This window comes from Aulonocara sp. 'chitande type north' Nkhata Bay, linkage group LG23 (assembly GCF_057382095.1).
Source record: "Aulonocara sp. 'chitande type north' Nkhata Bay isolate Kocher_YH1m ecotype deep benthic linkage group LG23, A_spYH_male_GT1.1, whole genome shotgun sequence".
NCBI lineage: Eukaryota > Metazoa > Chordata > Actinopteri > Cichliformes > Cichlidae > Aulonocara > Aulonocara sp. 'chitande type north' Nkhata Bay.
The window spans coordinates 9,902,918-9,922,363 of NC_141365.1; the positions used below are offsets into that span (position 1 = coordinate 9,902,918).

General features: G+C 38.6%; 1 protein-coding gene across 3 annotated transcripts in view; it reads left to right on the forward strand.

Annotated features, from left to right (window-relative positions):
* The window catches only part of clocka (clock circadian regulator a), a 30,440-nt gene extending 14,681 nt beyond the window's left edge, over window positions 1-15,759 (forward strand). Inside the window, exons 3-23 of one of the 3 annotated variants that reach the window (XM_086282056.1) lie at window positions 3,930-4,157; window positions 4,245-4,336; window positions 4,617-4,676; window positions 4,877-5,025; window positions 5,381-5,472; window positions 5,557-5,646; window positions 5,739-5,859; window positions 5,961-6,074; window positions 6,163-6,281; window positions 6,747-6,829; window positions 8,582-8,688; window positions 8,798-8,945; window positions 9,380-9,455; window positions 9,536-9,680; window positions 9,785-9,885; window positions 10,004-10,138; window positions 10,970-11,128; window positions 11,291-11,500; window positions 11,629-11,816; window positions 12,049-12,313; window positions 13,158-15,759. In XM_086282056.1, the coding sequence (XP_086138182.1) occupies window positions 4,317-4,336; window positions 4,617-4,676; window positions 4,877-5,025; window positions 5,381-5,472; window positions 5,557-5,646; window positions 5,739-5,859; window positions 5,961-6,074; window positions 6,163-6,281; window positions 6,747-6,829; window positions 8,582-8,688; window positions 8,798-8,945; window positions 9,380-9,455; window positions 9,536-9,680; window positions 9,785-9,885; window positions 10,004-10,138; window positions 10,970-11,128; window positions 11,291-11,500; window positions 11,629-11,816; window positions 12,049-12,313; window positions 13,158-13,370 (2,595 nt within the window). In that variant the 5' untranslated portion in view covers window positions 3,930-4,157; window positions 4,245-4,316 and the 3' untranslated portion in view covers window positions 13,371-15,759. The remainder of the gene's footprint in view (window positions 1-3,929; window positions 4,158-4,244; window positions 4,337-4,616; window positions 4,677-4,876; window positions 5,026-5,380; window positions 5,473-5,556; window positions 5,647-5,738; window positions 5,860-5,960; window positions 6,075-6,162; window positions 6,282-6,746; window positions 6,830-8,581; window positions 8,689-8,797; window positions 8,946-9,379; window positions 9,456-9,535; window positions 9,681-9,784; window positions 9,886-10,003; window positions 10,139-10,969; window positions 11,129-11,290; window positions 11,501-11,628; window positions 11,817-12,048; window positions 12,314-13,157) is intronic. The other 2 variants (XM_086282057.1, XM_086282058.1) reach the window with 2 other exon arrangements.
* Window positions 15,760-19,446: the final 3,687 nt, after the last annotated feature.

The following is a 19,446-nucleotide window of genomic DNA, read 5'->3' on the forward strand; positions in this document are numbered from 1 at the left end:
GTGTTATTAGTGAGAAGAGGAAGGTGTTGCTTGTGGAGCTGTGATTAAGTTAGATCGGAGGAGGAGGAAAGTAGGTCACTGGGCCAGCAGGTCAGTGAAGCACAGATGACATCACAGTTATACAACGCCTGTTCTCCCAGTTACACAACGTTCGCTCTGTGCCGAAAGCTACTGCTTCAACTACAATGTTTTCTTTCTGTCTTTCATTGTGCTCTAATATAGCCAATTTATTTATGAAATTGTCTTACATTCGATGGCCTCTGTTGCCTTTTCTTTTTTTCTTTTTTCCTTTTTCCCCCCCAGTCTTAATTTGCAATCCAGTTTAGCTTGCCTGCTTTTAAGATGATGTACAGCCAAAAAGGAAAAGCTCTTTGTGTCTGTTGGTACAAAATCTTTAGACAATGCTCTTTACTACAACTCACCGCTCCCTTTTACAGTGCTGTGCCAATGTGTAGTTGGCCACTTGTGTTGACAAAGGTTTAATCTCAGTTAAGACATCCACTCTCTAATGTATTTGTGTGAAAAGCGTCACATGTAGGGTGCAGTAAAATAACACTGCATAGCTGAAAGTCAGTGGGCCATGACAGAACCTACTCCTCCCTCTTACCTTCATTTTTTCCACTGTCCCAACACTAAGGTGTAAACACTTCCAGTGCCAACTTCCTTCCTTATTTTGATTGACTTGACAGCAAGTTTATTCCAACCAATAGAAATCCTTTTTTTAAACCAGTATTGTCATTGCTGACTGAAGTTTCCATTACACACGTACTATACCTGCTAGTTCATATCTCAGTTATTTGTGTACTTTAATCAGTTTTAAGTAGACAGTGTTTGCATCTGTTTAAAAATGTTTCAGGCTTCTGAAGTTCTGGCATCACCATATATGATGGTGAAAATTGTTTTTATGTCATTATTTGTAGTCCCCCCCTTTTGACAAAAACCAAAAATCCTGTACATATAAATAAATAAGATCCATCCGCTTCTTCTTTTCAGTGTGGCGGGGGGGGGGGGGGCTATCCCAGCTGTCATAGGGCGAGAGGCGGGGTACACCCTGGACAGGTCGCCAGTCTGTCGCAGGGCTAACACACAGAGCCAGACAATCATTCGCACTGACACTCACTCCCGCATTCACACCTATAGGCAATTTAGACTAATCAATTAACCTATCCCCACAAACTACATGTCTTTGGACTGTGGGAGGAAGCCGGAGTACCCGGAGGGAACCCACGCAAACACGGGGAGAACATGCAAACTCCACACAGAAAGACCCTGATGGTGGAATTGATCTCAGGACCTTCTTGCTGTGCGGCAACAGTGCTAACCACTGTGCTGCTAAACAAGATATAAACTTTAAATGAATGGAAAGAACAAATTACTGAATGAAAATGTGCACATTGAAGCTCTAGCTCATGATACTCTTTTTACAATGCATTTTCTGAATTGCAACACTTTGATGACTAGATTTCAATGGAATATGAAAAGTAAATAAGACAGAAATATTTTAAATCACATTAAAAAGAACTATATTTTAATTATGTGAGGTGGCTGATGTATATTTTTTTGAAACGTACCATAAATATGCATATTGGATCCAGAGTTATGTTTATTATTATTGTTGTTTTTTAGCTTTAATTTTCAATACACTTTAGTTTTAGTTGATTTCAAGGGTGGGTTGATTGCTTGATTCAGTTTAAATATGTAATGCTACCTCTGTGGTGACTCCTTGTGAATAAGGCAACTGCTGAAAGTAGCTTTATTTTTATTGGTTTTTTCATTCATTTTCATTTTTTTATTTCAATTAACTGAAGAGCTTTGTTTACTCTAATAATACACCTACACTCACTCATTCTATCGGTGAGTGTAGGTGTAATTCTTCTTTTTGGCTTTACCAAATGTTAACAGGCCTAATTTAAACTCTTTAAATTATGTCTACCAAGATTCATGGGGAAAAACACTGAAGGGATTTTCTCACCAACACAAATAGGCCGTTATGTTGAGAAAGCCTCCCACATAGGTTGTGACGGTAACTGGTTCATGAAGTAAATGGGTCAAATATTTAGGCTAGAGACCCAGCGGGCTTTCTCATTTTAATTTGAAATCTAGTGTACCTGGGCAAAGAGAATAGATAGTAGAGATGGGTGGTAGAAAGAGTATTTCAGTTACTGATGGTTGCATTTGTGGCTTGTTTAAATCAAGACAGATTCTGGTATATCTGACACAGCAGCACACAAGCAGGCAAATATTTGGTAGTAAGTACCCTAATTTATTTTTTTTATTTTTTTATCGCTTTTAAAATTACTTCTGTCACCATTTTAATTTTTTTTTTGGGATGTTGCACTCGAGCCAAACCCTACTAGCCAAGGTTTTTACAATGGCCTAAAAAAGTATGTTTGTAGTTAAACCATAATGTATTTGATTACAGTTATGACTATGACGATCAAACGTCAATTTAAGTAATTAATTCAAAAATTGTAATCCACAGGATTTTTTTTTTCTTTTTTTGTGCAACTGCACATCTATTAATATTTTTTTATTTTACTTTTTGTTTTTGTTGTTTGAGTTTGTTAGTATTTAGAGTCCACTTTTGCCACACTTACTTTAGATTGCTTGGGTGATTTGCAGTTAGCAATGGAGCATATAATCCAGTGTAATTTTATGTAATTGATAACAGCCTCACTGTTTACTGTTCACTCTCTGTGACAGAGCTGTTTGAGGTTACAGCTATTGCAAACCCAACACATTCTGCTGCTGTTTCATTGGCAAAACACACAAAGAATTGCCAAAGAAACTACGCAATGACTATTTGATGTAGTACAAAACTCCACTTGGTTTTATTAAAGTAAAGGGATGTATTACCACATTATACTATACAAAAAGAACAGTCTCATTGATGCTGACCCACTGCAAACACAAAAAAATAAATTGATGAGAACATCAGCACTCATAATTGTTTACTATATGTAATGGTTTTAATATTACATGGCAGCAGAAAGAAACTGACTCATTTCAGCCTTTGGCTTTCCTCGGCGTCTCTGTTGCACATGTAGGATGTGACCCCTATTAAAGCACCACCTTAATATAAGCTGTGGTGGATGCAGGTGATTATAGTCATACATTCAACAGCAACAGCAAAATTCACTGTGCTGATGTGAGTGCTGATATTGTGCTGCCACATTAAGAGTGAATAACAATTGCAGGTCGACAGTTCTATTCTTGAATTCAGGTAAAGCAGTTTTGCAGGATTCACAGTTCAAACTTAACCTTATCTTATACTGGACCTTGGTGTTGCCCATTAGTTCATCTGGTTCTGAAATAAGCTGTTTTAGCTCCCTTCCCATTTGAAACTGAGCTTTATCCTCTGTCACTGACATACAGAGCCAATAGTAATACAGTAGTATTAAAATAAACTGTAACCAATAACTCTTAACCTATATCTCACTTCCACACCTAGTGTTAAGAGTCAACTCTTAGAACCAGTGTTCTCACACAAACACGCAGTGCTATTAGCTGCCTAACTGCTAGCTCTTTATAGAGTGGAGAGGAGGCAAGGAGGTTAAGGGGTGGCTGTCCAGTCTGTACACAGCAGTTTCTTCAAACCAGCCAATCAGCAGTCTCGCCTGGTCTCAGCAGCAAACACACTCACCTACCTGCCTTGCAGAGAGGAGAGAGAGCTCCACACAGCTGCATATCTAAACAAACATGGGACATGATCGTTGATCATATTAGCATCCACCATTGTTATAATGTATTTATATTTATGAAAGAATAAGGAGTAATTTCAACCCTCAGGCATAAATGTAGGCAGAATTCTTATAAATGCTTGTTTTTTTTTTTATTTTTACTTTTTTAAAATATAAATCAATCTCATATATCATGGTTCTCTAATCTTTCAATAACGGCCTCGGTTGTTGTGTCTTTTTGTCTCATAGACTCAGATGTTGCTGCCATGTGCCAGACTTACACCCTAAGCAGACGAAAGACACAGCACCCCGAGGAACTTTTAGCTATTTTCTGCAGCCTGGTAAGAGAGACTTTGAGAGAATATCCTCCAAGACTCATAAAAGCACACCCCTATCACAGAGTGTCCACCTGTACTCTACCTTCACCCAGCAGCACCTTCCTCATCCTCTCACAGAACTGGCTGTACTGTCAGTAAGGTGAAATGTCTTTACCATCTTTGCTCGTGTCTGAAGTTTTTTGATTCTTTGACACTCTGCCATTTTATGGGTGTTTTTTCTTCAAAGGTTTATTCACAAATGTCTACCTCACGATTAAAAGACCCCTCACCGACACTGCGACCCTGAACAGGATACAAAATGACCTCGAGCATTGACCAGTGAGTCAAACATTTGGCTAGTTTTTTTTTTTATTGTTGATTTAAAAAAATAGTGGGACATGAAGAAAATCCAAAACACATTCAGCCCACAGTTCTCATGCATCTAATTAACAGTGATTTCATTTTTTTCCTTTTTTTGAAGATTAAGATCAAAGTAATTTAGGGATTTACAGTGCCTGAGTTTGATGTCTTCATGTTTTCTAGGAGAGATTTTCTTATCAAAGAGCTCACTGTAAATGTTAAAGGATCTGATATAACTGTTGGTTTGTCCAATCTGCAGGGATGACAGTAGTATTTTTGATGGGTTAATGGAAGAAGATGAAAAGGACAAAGCAAAACGGTAAGATCTTGGGTTTGTTTTCATATCAAATGCATTCAGTGAAGTTACATCCTCCATAAAACTGCTATTGTAGTTGTTACAAGACTTGATTTTAGATATCGTTTTGAATTATTACAGCTACAGTGAACAAGATTTTGATAAGTGTTCCTAGTTAAGATGTCATCTAACTTTTACTAATATTTGTTCTTCTAAATAACCAGCGTGTCCCGTAACAAGTCTGAGAAGAAGCGCAGAGACCAGTTCAATGTCCTCATCAAGGAGTTGGGTACAATGCTGCCGGGCAACACCCGGAAGATGGACAAGTCCACTATTTTGCAGAAAAGTATCGACTTTCTGCACAAACACAAAGGTGAAAAACTCTAATAACCACTAGAATTAATTATAATGGTAGTGGGTTTATCCCTCAGTTCATCCTTAGTTTAAAATGAAATGTTTTAGCTCTTTCTCTTCAAGCCAACTTGCTTCTGTTTGACTGCCTCTTGCAAACAAATTCTGTGTGGACTCATATTAGGGCCACCATACACAGCCAAAAGTAGAACAAAAATGAGCTGAAACTGATTGCTTTGTGCATTCTGAAACTTGAACATTTTGCTTACTGGGATTACATATACTGACCACTTTAATGGTCCATAAGGTAAAGCATAATGGGTGCCTTTTTAAATTCGCAGAGTTATAAGTTACATGCGTTATGTCTACTTTATCAGAAATCGCAGCTCAGTCAGAGTCAACTGAGATCAGACAAGACTGGAAACCTCCTTTTCTTAGTAATGAAGAGTTCACTCAGCTGATGTTGGAGGTAAGGCAGTTTCTTGCACTTATTTTTCTTGTGTTTCTATGCAAAAATATAGATGAAATATTATCTAACCTTTGTTTCTATTAGGCGTTAGATGGATTTTTCCTTGCAATTATGGCTGATGGGAATATAATCTATGTCTCTGAGAGTGTGACTTCCCTACTAGAACATTTACCAGTGAGTATAAGCTTTAAATAATAGATAAAGTCAGTAGTTCACTGATGAAACATTTGGTAATAAACATATTCATTGGTTTTGTTTTTCCCCAGTCTGATCTTGTTGATCAGAACTTGTTAAATTTCTTGCCTGTGGGGGAGCATTCAGAGGTGTACAAGGCTCTGTCCTCTCATGTCATGGAAGGAGAAACATTGACACCTGAGTATCTTAAAAGTAGGTTGGATATGTTATCTGTCTTCAGCTGCTGTTTTTGTTCTTCAATTCTTATGTTTAAGCTATTATTATTATTATTATTATTGTTATTATTGTTATAGCAAAAAATCAGCTAGAGTTCTGTTGCCACATGCTCCGAGGGACAATCGACCCCAAAGAGCCCCCCGTGTATGAATATGTAAAGTTTATTGGAAACTTCAAGTCCCTGAATAATGGTAAGTTACAGTACACGGAGTCAGAATGTAGAGCAGAGATGTTGTGTGAAAGGATTAACTTTGCTTTGTTCCCATTCTTTTTTACCAGTGCCTAACTGTACCCGAAATGGTTTCGATGGAGTGATCCAGCGATCACTTCACTCTGCCTTTGAAGACAGAGTGTGTCTCATAGCCACTGTGAGGCTAGCCAAGCCACAGTTTATCAAGGTGAGAATCTTTAACTGCTTCTCCTTTTATCTGGTTGACACACATTCGGTTTCTTGCTTTAGGGCTCTTAAGGTAGCTTTAATTAGGACAGGGCTCAGCAGTAATGGTCACCTGAGGAAAAATGATTTGGGCCCTTGTCATTTATCATGTGTAGTTCCCTCATGCCTCTGCTGGGAATAACTTTTTTACCTCATTTAAAAAATGGGGGAGGGGTTATGTTGACATATCGCTGTCGTAGAAACCTGGGCTGTTTTACTGGAGATGGCAGAACCTAAATGGATAAAATAAGTTGAAAATAAACCAGAACTTGTATTGCTGAACAAACAGGGATGATTGATCATGTAATTTGTCATACTGCACAAGTTTAAAAGGCTCTTTTTAAGACAATATACTGTGTGTAGTTTAGAGTTGTGTATGTGTATTTTTATGTCTTCTAAGTTCTGTTTTCTCCCCTTGCACCAATAGGAGATGTGCACAGTAGAAGAGCCTAATGAGGAATTTACATCCAGACATAGTTTAGAGTGGAAATTTCTCTTCCTGGACCACAGGTAATTCTTTTCCAATTTATCAGTGTAAATGCATAACTTAATTTTCAGTTTGTGCTACAATGGATCAGTATTAAGTGTTTAGTCAAACCTAACCTACTTGATTTGGTGTGAAAGTTGCTGACCTATATTTATAAAGAATGACCTTTTTTTTTTTTAACCATGGTTACGGTATGTGACTGTGTGGCTTTTTTGTTAAATCAGAATTGTTGATTTTTGTGAGAGACCAAATCGAAAAAACTCGTGTTTTGTAACACTTCTGTCATTATTTATTACACAGCAGGCTTGCTTTTATGAAGGCTTGTGGTCAGGAAACATAATTATTATTATAAAAGAAGAGTGAGGTCAACCTGGCCCGCTATCGGTCACCAGCATTTTTGCTTTATTTCCCACGGGGCTTCGACGTGGTGCTGATGACTCGGGGTGATATCACTAACACTATCCAAAACCTGTCAGTCACTCTAACTTCAGGATTGATATTTGTTTTTGTTGACTATGTACACAACTACATATTGTACAACATATTGTTTGTAAGCTCATGGATCTGGAATATTTATGTATATATTTTCTTACACAAATAGATGTTTGGGGGGGATAAGAGGATTTGAAAGTAAGCAAGCATTCACTTTTGTATGCCTCTGAAACCATGCACGTTTCAGTTGATATCCTAGGTTATGTTTCAGTGTAGCTAATTCTTTACCTTTATAAAAATAAAATGGAGTAACTTAATAATTTTATTATTTCAAAGATGTTTTTCATAATTAGTGCAGACATTCCTGAGTTTTGGCTGAAATCTCGTTTTGGTAGATCAGAGTGACCTTTGTCCAAAAAAAATGAGTACATTTTAATGAGTTCATCCTTAATTCAAAGTTAATATTTATCCCAGATGTGACGACATTCCCTCCAGGCATTCCTGATATATTACGTGAATGGGATAGACAACCCAAAAGATCCGTTCTGGCCACAGCTGTCTCCAGCATGGAAGAATAATAATAAAAATCCTAATCAGTGTCGAAATAATGCCTGCATAATGATGCAATAAACAGTGTGACGTGCAAATGTCATTCAGTTAAGGTTGAATGATAGAAGTCCAAGGTTAAGGTGTGTAAGATAAGAATAGTAGGTAGTTCAGAAGTCAGATAGCCTGAGGGCTGAAGCTCCTCCTTCAAGCTTACGCCACTTAATATGTTTAAAAAAAAAAAAAAGTGTGAACATGAACTCAGAACAACGGCGTCGCGTGTGTTTTCCTTGGGACAGGCCAAATGAAATGAACTACAGGTATAACTGTAACCAGTAGCTAATTTAGACACAGATGTAGTTGGCTCTCATAGTTACAAAAGCTCAATGATCTTATTCAGGGATTAAAAAAAAAAAAAAAAAAAAGAAGCTTTATCAGCTTTATCAGTCTCATTAAACATTACAACAACAGCTCTTCTGGGCTGGTAGAAAGGTAAACTGTACACCTGAATACAGACATTTCATCCTGGTGAGTGGTGAGAGCTGGGAGTAGCAAATTATCCCAACTCTCATTACTGAAAATGTTTAGGCATGCTACCCTGAACCATTTAGAAAGACACTTATTTTCCTTATGCTGTGAAAGCATCAGGTGAAGCTACATGCATACATACTCCTTTATTGCTTTATGTTGTCATTTAGGGGTAAATATGGCTGGATGTATGACTTAACGTAAGAACAAGACATTTCCTGATTGACTTCCAGTTAATCATTTCAATAACGTTTACTGTGTTTGTCCAGAGCTCCGCCCATCATAGGTTACCTCCCATTTGAGGTCCTGGGTACATCAGGATATGACTACTATCATGTAGATGACCTTGAGACACTAGCCAAGTGTCACGAACACTGTGAGTACACTTCTGTCAGCGATCACTGAAGCATGGTCAACTCCAGTTATCAACTTCCTCTCGAGCTTCCAAAGCAGAGCATTGAAATCTTCTCTTTGCTTCTGTGTAGTAATGCAATATGGGAAAGGAAAGTCCTGCTACTACAGATTCCTCACCAAAGGGCAGCAATGGATTTGGCTTCAGACCCATTACTACATTACTTATCACCAGTGGAACTCCAGGCCAGAGTTCATTGTCTGCACACACACGGTCGTAAGGTGCATGAAGATTTCCCTCTTGACCCTTTGATATGACATTGCTCACGAGCTAAAACATACAGTCCTCTGTAAAACCCTAGAGGTAGTATAATGACATGCTTTGCTTCCAGTGATGTGGTGTTTTTATTACTATGGAGTAGACAAAAGCTACTGGAAATATTTTTACATATTGAAATGTATAAGAGGCAGCCAAATGCAGCAATATATATATTATTATTATTATTAGTAGTAGTATTACAATTGTATTAAACTTTATATTAAAAAAAAGTCCTGATTTGTTAATTTTCCATATACTTCTGTTCAAACTTTGAAATCAGAAAGTCTGAACTTGAATTGTTTTAATTCAGGTGTATTCTGGTGATTTCCAGAGCCATAATTATGAAAGTTGTGTCCAACCCTAACTGTGTGTGTCATTAATTGTCTTTGCGCTGCAGTTATGCTGAAGTAAGAGCAGAACAGCGCAGAGAGCTGGGAATTGAAGAATCACCACCTCAAATCACCGCTGAGAAGGTCAGACCAACATGAGGTATGATTTGTAAAAATTAAAGAGTGGACAGCATAGTGACCTTGTGACAATGCATTGTTTGCAGCAATCCCAGGATTCAGGCTCTGAGTCCCAGCTCAACACTTTCAGCTTGAAAGAGGCCTTAGAGCGATTTGACCACAGTCGGACCCCATCGGCCTCGTCTCGCAGCTCACGTAAATCTTCCCACACGGCTGTGTCTGACCCAGCCTGTAAGTACAAGCATCTGTTCACTACTGAGCAAAGCTTGATGTATATTAACTATTTCTTTTTTTATTATTATTATCTGAGCATCATGTTTATATTTGCCCTTCAGCATCACAAATGAAGCTTCAGGGAGATAGGAGTACACCAGGTCGCCAATCGGTCTCTGCTGTGGAGATGACATCACAACGGAGATCATCTATCAGCAGTCAGGTCAGTGGATGGACAAGCGCACACGCTCTGGTCTTAAATTTCACGATACCTGTATTCTGGGTCATGAGGGATTTCATTAGGACTTAGGACTTTTGTTTGGTGTCTTTAATTCCATCAGCAGTCGATGAGTTCCCAAAATACAGGACAGAACGTGGCGTCATCCATGGTTTCACAACAACAGCCGCAGCAGCCACAACAGCAGCAACAGCAACAACAACAGCAGCAACAGCAACAAGTTCCGACCAACAACCAAGTAAGATATTCACGTCATTTGTTTTTATTGTCTAATATTGCTGATTCTTAAGTATAACTAGCAGACAATGACTGCAGTGGACAGCGTTTTTTTGTTTGTTTGTTTGTTTGTTTTTTTTAATGCTCAGTTTCACTTCACTATAAAGAACTTCTTTATCCATCATGTCTTATGTCTTCTGTGTGGCACTTGATAAACTGAAGGTCCAACAGCACAATTATGAACAAGAGTAGCCTATGTGTCTGTTTGACACTGCCTTATGACATGGGACAGCCAATGAACATGGATCTGCAAAGCTCTGTATAGCTCCCACGCACTGACATGATGGGGCTGTTAACCCAGGAATGCCTATATTTATATATAAAACGTAGACGTAGTCCCTATGATGCCACCTATTGGTTTGTGGACTACTGTAGCCTGTAGTCTGACCGTCAGCATGTTGGATTTTTAAGTCTTTAAAAAATGTAGGTGAGTTAAATAAAAATATAGCCCCTGCACACAGTTGTCATGAACCGTCAGTTGGCTGTAGAGAACAAAGGAAAGTTTGCAGGCTGTAAATATGTTTATTTTTGCTTTAAAGCTGAGAATTTTATGGGTGTTCACAAATTCACTTGCTTTTATTGCCAACGTTAAGCAGATATTCTTGGAGCTGCAGTTTGAATTGGTTACATTTTTAAGCCAGTGGTCACTGTTGGTTAAAATGTGTTCTGTGGTCAGCATGCAAGAAGTTGTTTGTACTCAGAGAATGTGACCTGAGCCTTAACAATTTGTAAAATATACGTATGGAACATTTAAAATAAACTGCCATACTGTTATGTCTTTATTCTTTAACAGTCAATGGTCCAGTTCTCCAGCCAGTTAGAAGCCATGCAGCACCTGAAAGAGCAGCTGGAGCAGAGGACCAGAATGATCGAGGTCAACATTCAGCGGCAGCAGGATGAGCTGCGGCAGATCCAGGACGAGCTACAGAGGGTGCAGGGACAGAGTCTGCAGGTAGGACTGAAGAGCTGCGCACAAGTGTTGCAAATGAATGATTACATAGCCTAGTAAATATATGAAAGGTTTTCTTTTTAATTGTTTTATATTCAGCTTACATGATGGATGTGTTGCTGTTATAATTAGAGCTGGAGTTCGAATGTGTGATGTGTATCTCAGATGTTCCTGCAGAAAGGGCCTGGAGGACTAAATGTGAGCTCTGTACAGATGGCCCAGGGGAATGGTGGGCAGCAGGGGGGTACACTCAGCATGCAGGGCCAGGTGGTTTCTGCAGGATCTCTGCAAAACAGCATACAGCAACAACATGCTGTGCAGCCCCCATCCCAGCAGCAAACACTCCTACGGGAACAGAACACAGCACTCTCGCAGGTCAGACAGGCTAAACGGTTCTCATTTTGCCTCTCACTGACCCGCTGAATTCATAGCTTAGCTGTGTTTGTTATAGATTTTTCCATCCAGCATGCTCGTGTCATAGACTCCGGTTCTGTTTATTTCAGCCTCAGAGGTCGTCGCACACAGTGCAGCCTCAACAGAATCCACTGCCTGCATCTCTCTACAACACGATGATGATCCCTCAGCAAAGTCCTGCTAACGTGGTTCAGATTGCCACAAGCCTGGCGCAGAATACTGGACCCAACACTCCTGCTGTGGCAACATTTGCACAGGACCGTTCGGCTCAGATTAGGTGTGAATCTTCACATAAATCTATTTGTTATATTTCTTCATAATGAAAATGTTATTAAGTAGTGCTCGAGTTCATTGATGGCACCCTCTGTGGTGCATAATACTTCAATTTAATGTAGTACTAATTTAGGTACAGTGCACTTTTATAGTGAAAAAAGGTCATATATATTGACCTTATGTCAATTTGGGTTAATTAGACTTATCAGACCTGACTAACTTCCTGAACCTTACAGGTTTCCTGCAGGCCCCCAGCTGCTCACCAAGCTAGTGACAGGGCAGATGACATGTGGGGCAGTTATGGTCCCCACAACCATGTTTATGGGTCAAGTGGTGACGGCCTTTGCACCGCAGCAGGGCCAGACGCAGACAATTAGCATTTCCCAACAGGCTCCGCAGCAGCAACAGCAACAGGAGCAACAGATTCAACCGCAGTCTCAGGTCACAGCCATGCAGCAAGGGCAAGCTCCACTGACCCAGCAGCAAACACAGTTCCTACAGGTAACACTGACACAGTAACCACTTATCAGGTGAAGTTTTACTGTATGAAGTTGGCTCGCATACAGGCAGCTTGCTGTTTACGTGATTTAAAATATCCTAATGAATTTTATTTTATATAAATTGAAAATTCTTTGTATGCTCAAAGAACTTGACACAGGAGATGGAGTTGAATGTGAATATTTTTTTTCAGATCTGTTGACAGACGAGGACATTTTCAAAATGTGATTTTGATTAAAATACAATGTTGAAAGATGCAGCTTAGTTTAGATGAATTCCTGTTGACAACAACGATGTTTCAGTTCCATATCACTACTCACTGTTCAATCGGACTCTAACCACAACAAGAGGATGGTGGATGACAAATTAGATCTAGAAATTAAAGTTTAACTTAATGCCACAAGTTACTATTTTTTTTAATATAATTAATATACGAGGAGGAACTGATATGCTTTGACTGATGGCCTCCAAAAGCCTGTTTTTTTTTGGTCGCACTACAATCATAAGGCTAAGTATGGTGAGACATAGCGGTCCAGATCTTTTGCTTGTTGTAGTCTATTACATTTCAATAATCTGTAATCTCTAAATAATGGTCTGCTTCAGATACTTTTAAATGGTTAGAAATCCTCTGGTTTAGCCAAGGGACCACCCTGAATAGAGCATGAAGAACGCAGCATGCGCACTCATGTCTCAGTGTCTGTGTATTGTTCAGCCATTACACAGACACTGATTTGCCTGCCTTTCTTGCTTTACAGTGAATCAGCAGAGTCCTAGTTACTGCAGCTTTAAGTTACATCTTGGCTCGTTAGGCTGTGCCGACTAAGCTAATGTAACTTTTTCACTTAAGGCTCCTCGACTCCTTCATGGAAACCAGTCCACCCAGCTGATCCTGCAGGCAGCGTTCCCTTTGCAGCAGCAGGGTACCTTCACTGCAGCAGCCCAACAGCAGCAGCAACAGCATCAAACACAGCAGAAGCAGTTACAACAAAAGCAGCAACAGCAGCTGGCTCCTCACAGAGCAGATAGTTTGTCTGACCGCTCAGCGACACAGCCGCAGTAACTAGCCCAAGCCTATCAGAAGTGCAGTTAACCAAACTCCGGTGTGGTTGATGGGAGTGTAAAGTGCAGTTCTGCTGAAAGTGCACCACTGAAACCTCAGAGGATGAGAAGTGGACACTCTGTTGCTCTGCTTCTCTCACGCGAATCTTGTGCTGTTTGCACTTCACTCCTGAGCCCAGAGTACACCAGAGAACCCGGGATGGGGCTTGCTGTGGCAGCAGGTTTGGCTGTGGAATGAAGCCTTCCCTCCAAGAAAACAGGGCCATACAAGGCCTGCAAAAGACTCCCCCTTACGCCTCCCCTTGTGTCGTGTGTGTCTGTGTTTGGGTGTGTGTGTGTGCAGGCGCGCATGTGTGCTCTAGTCACCCTCACAGGATTATTTCACAGTTCTCCCGTCAGTGCGGTGGAGAGCTTCACTTCGAGGACGTCCTACAAAACAACCAATTGTTTGTTTTGTATGTTTTTCTTGTAAAACTAATTATGGGTCAGAAAATATTTTTAAGAATGTGGTGTAGATTGAACTTTGACTGTACAGAATATCATGTGTAATATATACTGTAAATATACTGAAGAATAACTAATATTTTATATGATGCATGAAATGAAATGCATAGTCTGTTATTTGCAGCTTTGAATATGCTTTTTTTCTAATACTCAGAAAAAAAGACCTGAAAATGCTTAGTGGCTGATATTTTCACAGACTTCCTTTCTCCTAGGGGATGTTTGTTTGTGTGTCTGCATCAGACAGTGCCGATGCTGTTTGTTGTGTCACAGTTTGTTTAATCCTTGACCCCTATTTTCACACAACTTCACAAAATTATCGACAGAATGATAGAAAAATACTTTAGTTTTTTTAAAGATGTGCTCAAGCACTTAAGACTTGAAATCAATGTGTGAGATTTGTGAATAGAATGGAGGCAACATTAAGCTAAACATATGCAACAGTAAGATCTGCTAACATTATCCTTCATATCATCATTTCTTAATTTTTAGAACTTGAGATCCCTCCATTTCACAGCCATCCATATCGCCTGTGTTGGCACCCAAGGATGCTTTATTTCACCTGTAAACATTTATACTTTTAGATGTATGTAAATATAAAATACTAACCCATTAAATACTTTAGTAAGAGACATGATCTAGTTTTAAGGCATCTAACTGTTTTAGCTGGGCACGCAGAACAAAAAGCATCCACTCTCTCTAGGACTTTCTGGGAGACACCAGTCATCCTGTCAACCCGATACAAAGATCCCATCCTATTCCATTATACCCTTCTCTGAGCTCTGTGGATTATCGGGAGAAGCCAGTTGCTCTGCTTTTTGTAGCTGTGCTGAGTGGTCTGAGATTGTCTTGTGAGAACTGCAGTAACGTTATTTGGCCCCTTGATGGCAGTGACATGGATATATTATGGCTTTTTACATTTAGAAAACAAACGTATGAGTTACATTTGGGATTTCATTTGCAACCTCTCTTCCGCAGACGAGGTGCTGAGCCAGTTCTACCATTGTGCCTTTTGAGAACCAGCACACATTTTGGCAGAGAATCTAATATCATGAAGTGTTCCCAGTAGAAGTAGGTGTTGTTTCTGTGGGAGGAAAATTGAGGCTGTATCTGACAGTGTCTTGGTGTAGACACTTATGTCACTTTGGGTCCCAATTTAAGGGGGCCTTTTTTTTTTTTTTTTTGTAAAACGGTGGAAAAACATGTGAACCCAGCTCTACATCATGCACTGGTACCACCAAACCGTTGCTTTTCAGCTCCTTAACACTTGATGGTATTCAGCAGCTGGATGCTAACATCGTCTGCTGATTGATGCTTTGCAGGTAATATTTATTTTTCTAAACTGCAGTTATGGATCGTAAAACATTCAGAGTGAGGACAATGCAAAGCCAGTAATACTCTTTAGGTTCAGAACTGCAAGCACTTAAATATAAGCAGTCATGTGAGCAACTGTCATTGTAATAACACTGATTAAAGCTGCCTTAAGTTTAAAAAAAAAAAGGAGATTTTTCAGGACACACTTATATAATATTAGGCCAAATCCAGCAGTACCGGGAAGACGTTTTAATTACCCATTAAATATTTGACAAAAGCTAAAAAGAACCTTGGAGTTCTACAGTCACAATGGAAAGTTGGGGTAAGCCAGACTTTTAGTACACTCACCATAATTTGTATCACTGAGCTAAAGATGGCATTGAGGGGATCAGTGTTACTGTAGACGGAGACCATCACCAGGATCCCCAGCAGACTCAGCCCTACGTGTTCTGGCTTAGTAGGCTTGCTTTGCAGCCTCCTCACCATCTGATCTAATGCACTGCCAGATGGTATGAAGCTGACAGTCCAACCTCCTCTTCATCTGTGTGAAATGATGGGCTGAGCTCAACACATGGCCACAAGATATCTTGTAAAACCGTGCACTCTTATATCATCTTCCCAGTATTAGAGTGTAGTGTTCACAAAGGGGAAACCCTACCCGATAGCATACGTTTATTTAGAAAGTCAGTTTTGTTCTAGGCCACCTTGAATCCAGCCATTTTCAGAAGACGGAGTCAGTTGTACAGAGTGCTTCAAAGCACTGAAAAGTGAACATTTTATTCCACTGTTCCCAGTTTGTGCAGTACAGCATAGAAAACCCAAGCAAGCATCGAGTGTCAATAGAAAGCGCCTCTACTCTTATTTACTGTTTATTGCTCGAGGATAGAGGAGCCTATCATGATTTGGCACAAGCAGCAGCTTTTCTTAAAGGTTGATGCTGCTCAGGTTGGATTAGGCTGGGAGGAAAATCAACTGTCACATCAACAGCTACAGTTTCTACCACGATAATACCTCTGGGCACTTATGATTCTTCAGTCTAACTAGGCTGTTAATGTCTGAAAGTTCATTATTCAAAACTTCAAATACATTTGGCCTTTTTTCTTTGAATTATTTCTGTGACTTATCATTTATCATTGGCCACATGTAACTACCATTTTCATTAACCTTCATACTGCAGATGGGACCAGATGAAGAATATAGATTTGTATATTTGTCTTGACTTGGAGAAACAATGCTTCAAAGTATCTTCCTTATCTCACAAATCACCTTTTTTTTTTAAACTTAAAATGATAACGGAACAATAATTTTACAAGATTTATCTGTATCTGATTTAGTAAGTTCCCTAAATTACTGTCAAGTACAGAAAAGAGTGAAAGCGAACGTACAGAATGCACCTTTATGATCCCAGATCCCACAAATGATGACAGAACCATTCTGAGTTAATTATTCAATCTCTTTCTTCAGGACAACTCTAAATAAATAATAAAATCCAAATCCGGGACATTAAACTATTAGACATTCTCGCTTGCTATCTCACCAGCCTCCTGTCAGTGCAAAAGAAAAAAACAAAGCAAAAAGCGCTTGTATAAACTGCCTCCTTGTTTTTAAAACCCACAAATTACATTTTCATTGAATCTCCAATACCTGCTTGCTCCACTGTGATGATTCTGTGCTGCATAAATTGGATTATAATTGGACCTCGTAGTCCTAATTTTCCACATGGCATTTCTCTCCCTCCTCCTTTAAAATCAGTGATCATACTACAACAGATCAGTGTTTGAGTAAGACAACCGCTATCTCCTGTTACGAATTTCTGTAGAGTGGACCTCGTCCTGTGCTGCATGCAAGCAGCACATGCCTACAAGAATGTATTCAGTGTCATTAACGTGGGGACTTCATTTTTCATGAGGAGGCGTATGCCTGTGGGAGGCTTTGCACATTGTAAGATAGGAAATACAGTAAATAAGAGAACTTAATTATTTTTCTATGTGTGGTATAAACTTTATGGAACACTATATATATATATATATATATATATATATATATATATATATATATATATATATATATATATATATATATATATATATATATATATATATATATATATGAGAGAAATCAAATAATCTAACTTTTAATGTGCAAAAAAGACAATAATAGAGGTTTGATAAACATTTGAAGGATTTAAACTAACTGTGACATAGACACAAAGACCCCAGAAAGTGCTGGTTAACACTTGGAATCAAATTAAAAGTGTGTGTATATATATATCCATATATATATACATACACATACTTTTATGTATATTTCTTTTCAGTCTTTATTCAGTGTTTATACTGAGTCTTTCCCTGCCAATTAAGCAATAGTGATTTTTAAAAAAAAACAAAAAAACAACCCACAATGACCAATTTATATATATATATATATGTATAAGGGCAACTTGGGCTTTTAAAGTTATCTGTGGGTCACTGGCAAGTCTCAAAAACAAGTGGGGGAAATGTTGTCCAGGGAAACCTCAGGACACAAACCCTAAATCAAAGAACACAGTGAATTATGTTCAGTGTTGTGTAGTTCTGATGAAACTCTGTGTTCTCTCTCTCTCTCTCTGCTTTCAGTTCATATTTTTGTGGCTTTTTTTTGGTGGTTTGGCTCAAGTAATTAACTGCTGCAATGCGCTCAATAGCAAAAAACAACATTAAATCTTTCATGACTACATCCCACACAATGTGGTCACACCCTGATTGATGACGGGAGCAGGACTTTTGAACTCCTGTAATGACGTCAGTAGTTCAGGTTTGACCAGAAGATCCAACTTCTGATTTAACTTTGGTAACACATCTGAGTATGAATTGAAATCTTTGGTTACATTTGAGATAAAAAATACACCCTTTGTAAAGAGTTTTAAGTCATGTCTTTTTGAGTTGTTAATTAACCTCTCTCACTACATTATAGGCAAGTCTGATCACGTGGTTCTAGAAAAATGTGCAGATATGAATTAATATATTTAATCGTTATGTGAAGCTGAAAAACACATATGCATGGATTGTTTACTTCAAGCAGAATATTTGAGTTACAAATTGGCAAAACTAATATCTAACTCTAAAACAATCAACTCAATTCAGAGCAGTTAATCTCTTAATCATCAATAAATGCATCTATTACAACTTTATAACCACATAATAGAACCTATTCCAGTTTTCTTTCTAAAAAGCTTTAAGAGTTTGTAGTGAATGCTAAGGCTTCCAGTTTGTTCTTCTATGAAGCACAACTGGGAAATGTTGCACTAAGCATCCACTACTGACACCTGCTGTTTGTTATTAGGTTAAACACCTCAGCTCAACTTTAATTACTGATTATATCCAACATTTAGAAATTGTACACATTAGCATTTTATTGCACTCCAGTGTTATAAAGACACTTAAAGATGACCTATTGTGCTGATTTCCAGCTTCATTGTTTTTTGGTAAATTCTTTAACAACATTACCGTAGCTTTGCATGACTCAAAGTTCAAAATAATCCGTTTACATTTCATACTGGATGTTGGTGCAACCCCTCAGTACATCCACTGTCTGAAACCACTCATTGTAGCGCTCATCCCTCTGCTTTTCTGATTTGCTGCCCTTAGCAAACAAAGTTTGAACAGCGTGAGATGTGACGTGTTAAGAATGATTAATACTTATTCTCACTGACGACATAAAGGCATGAAAACTTGTTTCAACCACTGAAAAAAATTTTTTTTTTTGCCATCCATAAATCATTAAGTTGGTATATGTATGTTTATTTCAAAGGGACAATGCATATTAATTAACATGAGCACTAAAATTAATCTTGTAAATAGCCAGATGGATTAATTTTCATCTGTAGTCCCTGCCAGGTTGATGGCATATTAAATGAATCAACAAAACCAAACCCCAAAGTTTGACTTATGGATGTCATTTTTCCACCCATGCAGTGTCTGAAATAAACTTCCATATACAGAGCAAAGTGGAAAAAATACTCTAAAATGAGCTTTAGTCACTGTATCAGTAAATAGATGACAGTAATATGATGAAAAGTATAATGGGTATCCTTTAAGGTGACTTGCATTAATTTCTTGAGCCAAATTATTCATGGACCTCAACATAACCCTTATGAGGCAAATATGTCGATCTTTTGCTCCCCTTGGATTCAAAAATAAATCTGTGTGAATCATCTTTGGTGCTGTTCCTATAATTGACTCTGTATTCCTCCTCACCACTCAACTCAAACACGGCACTAAATG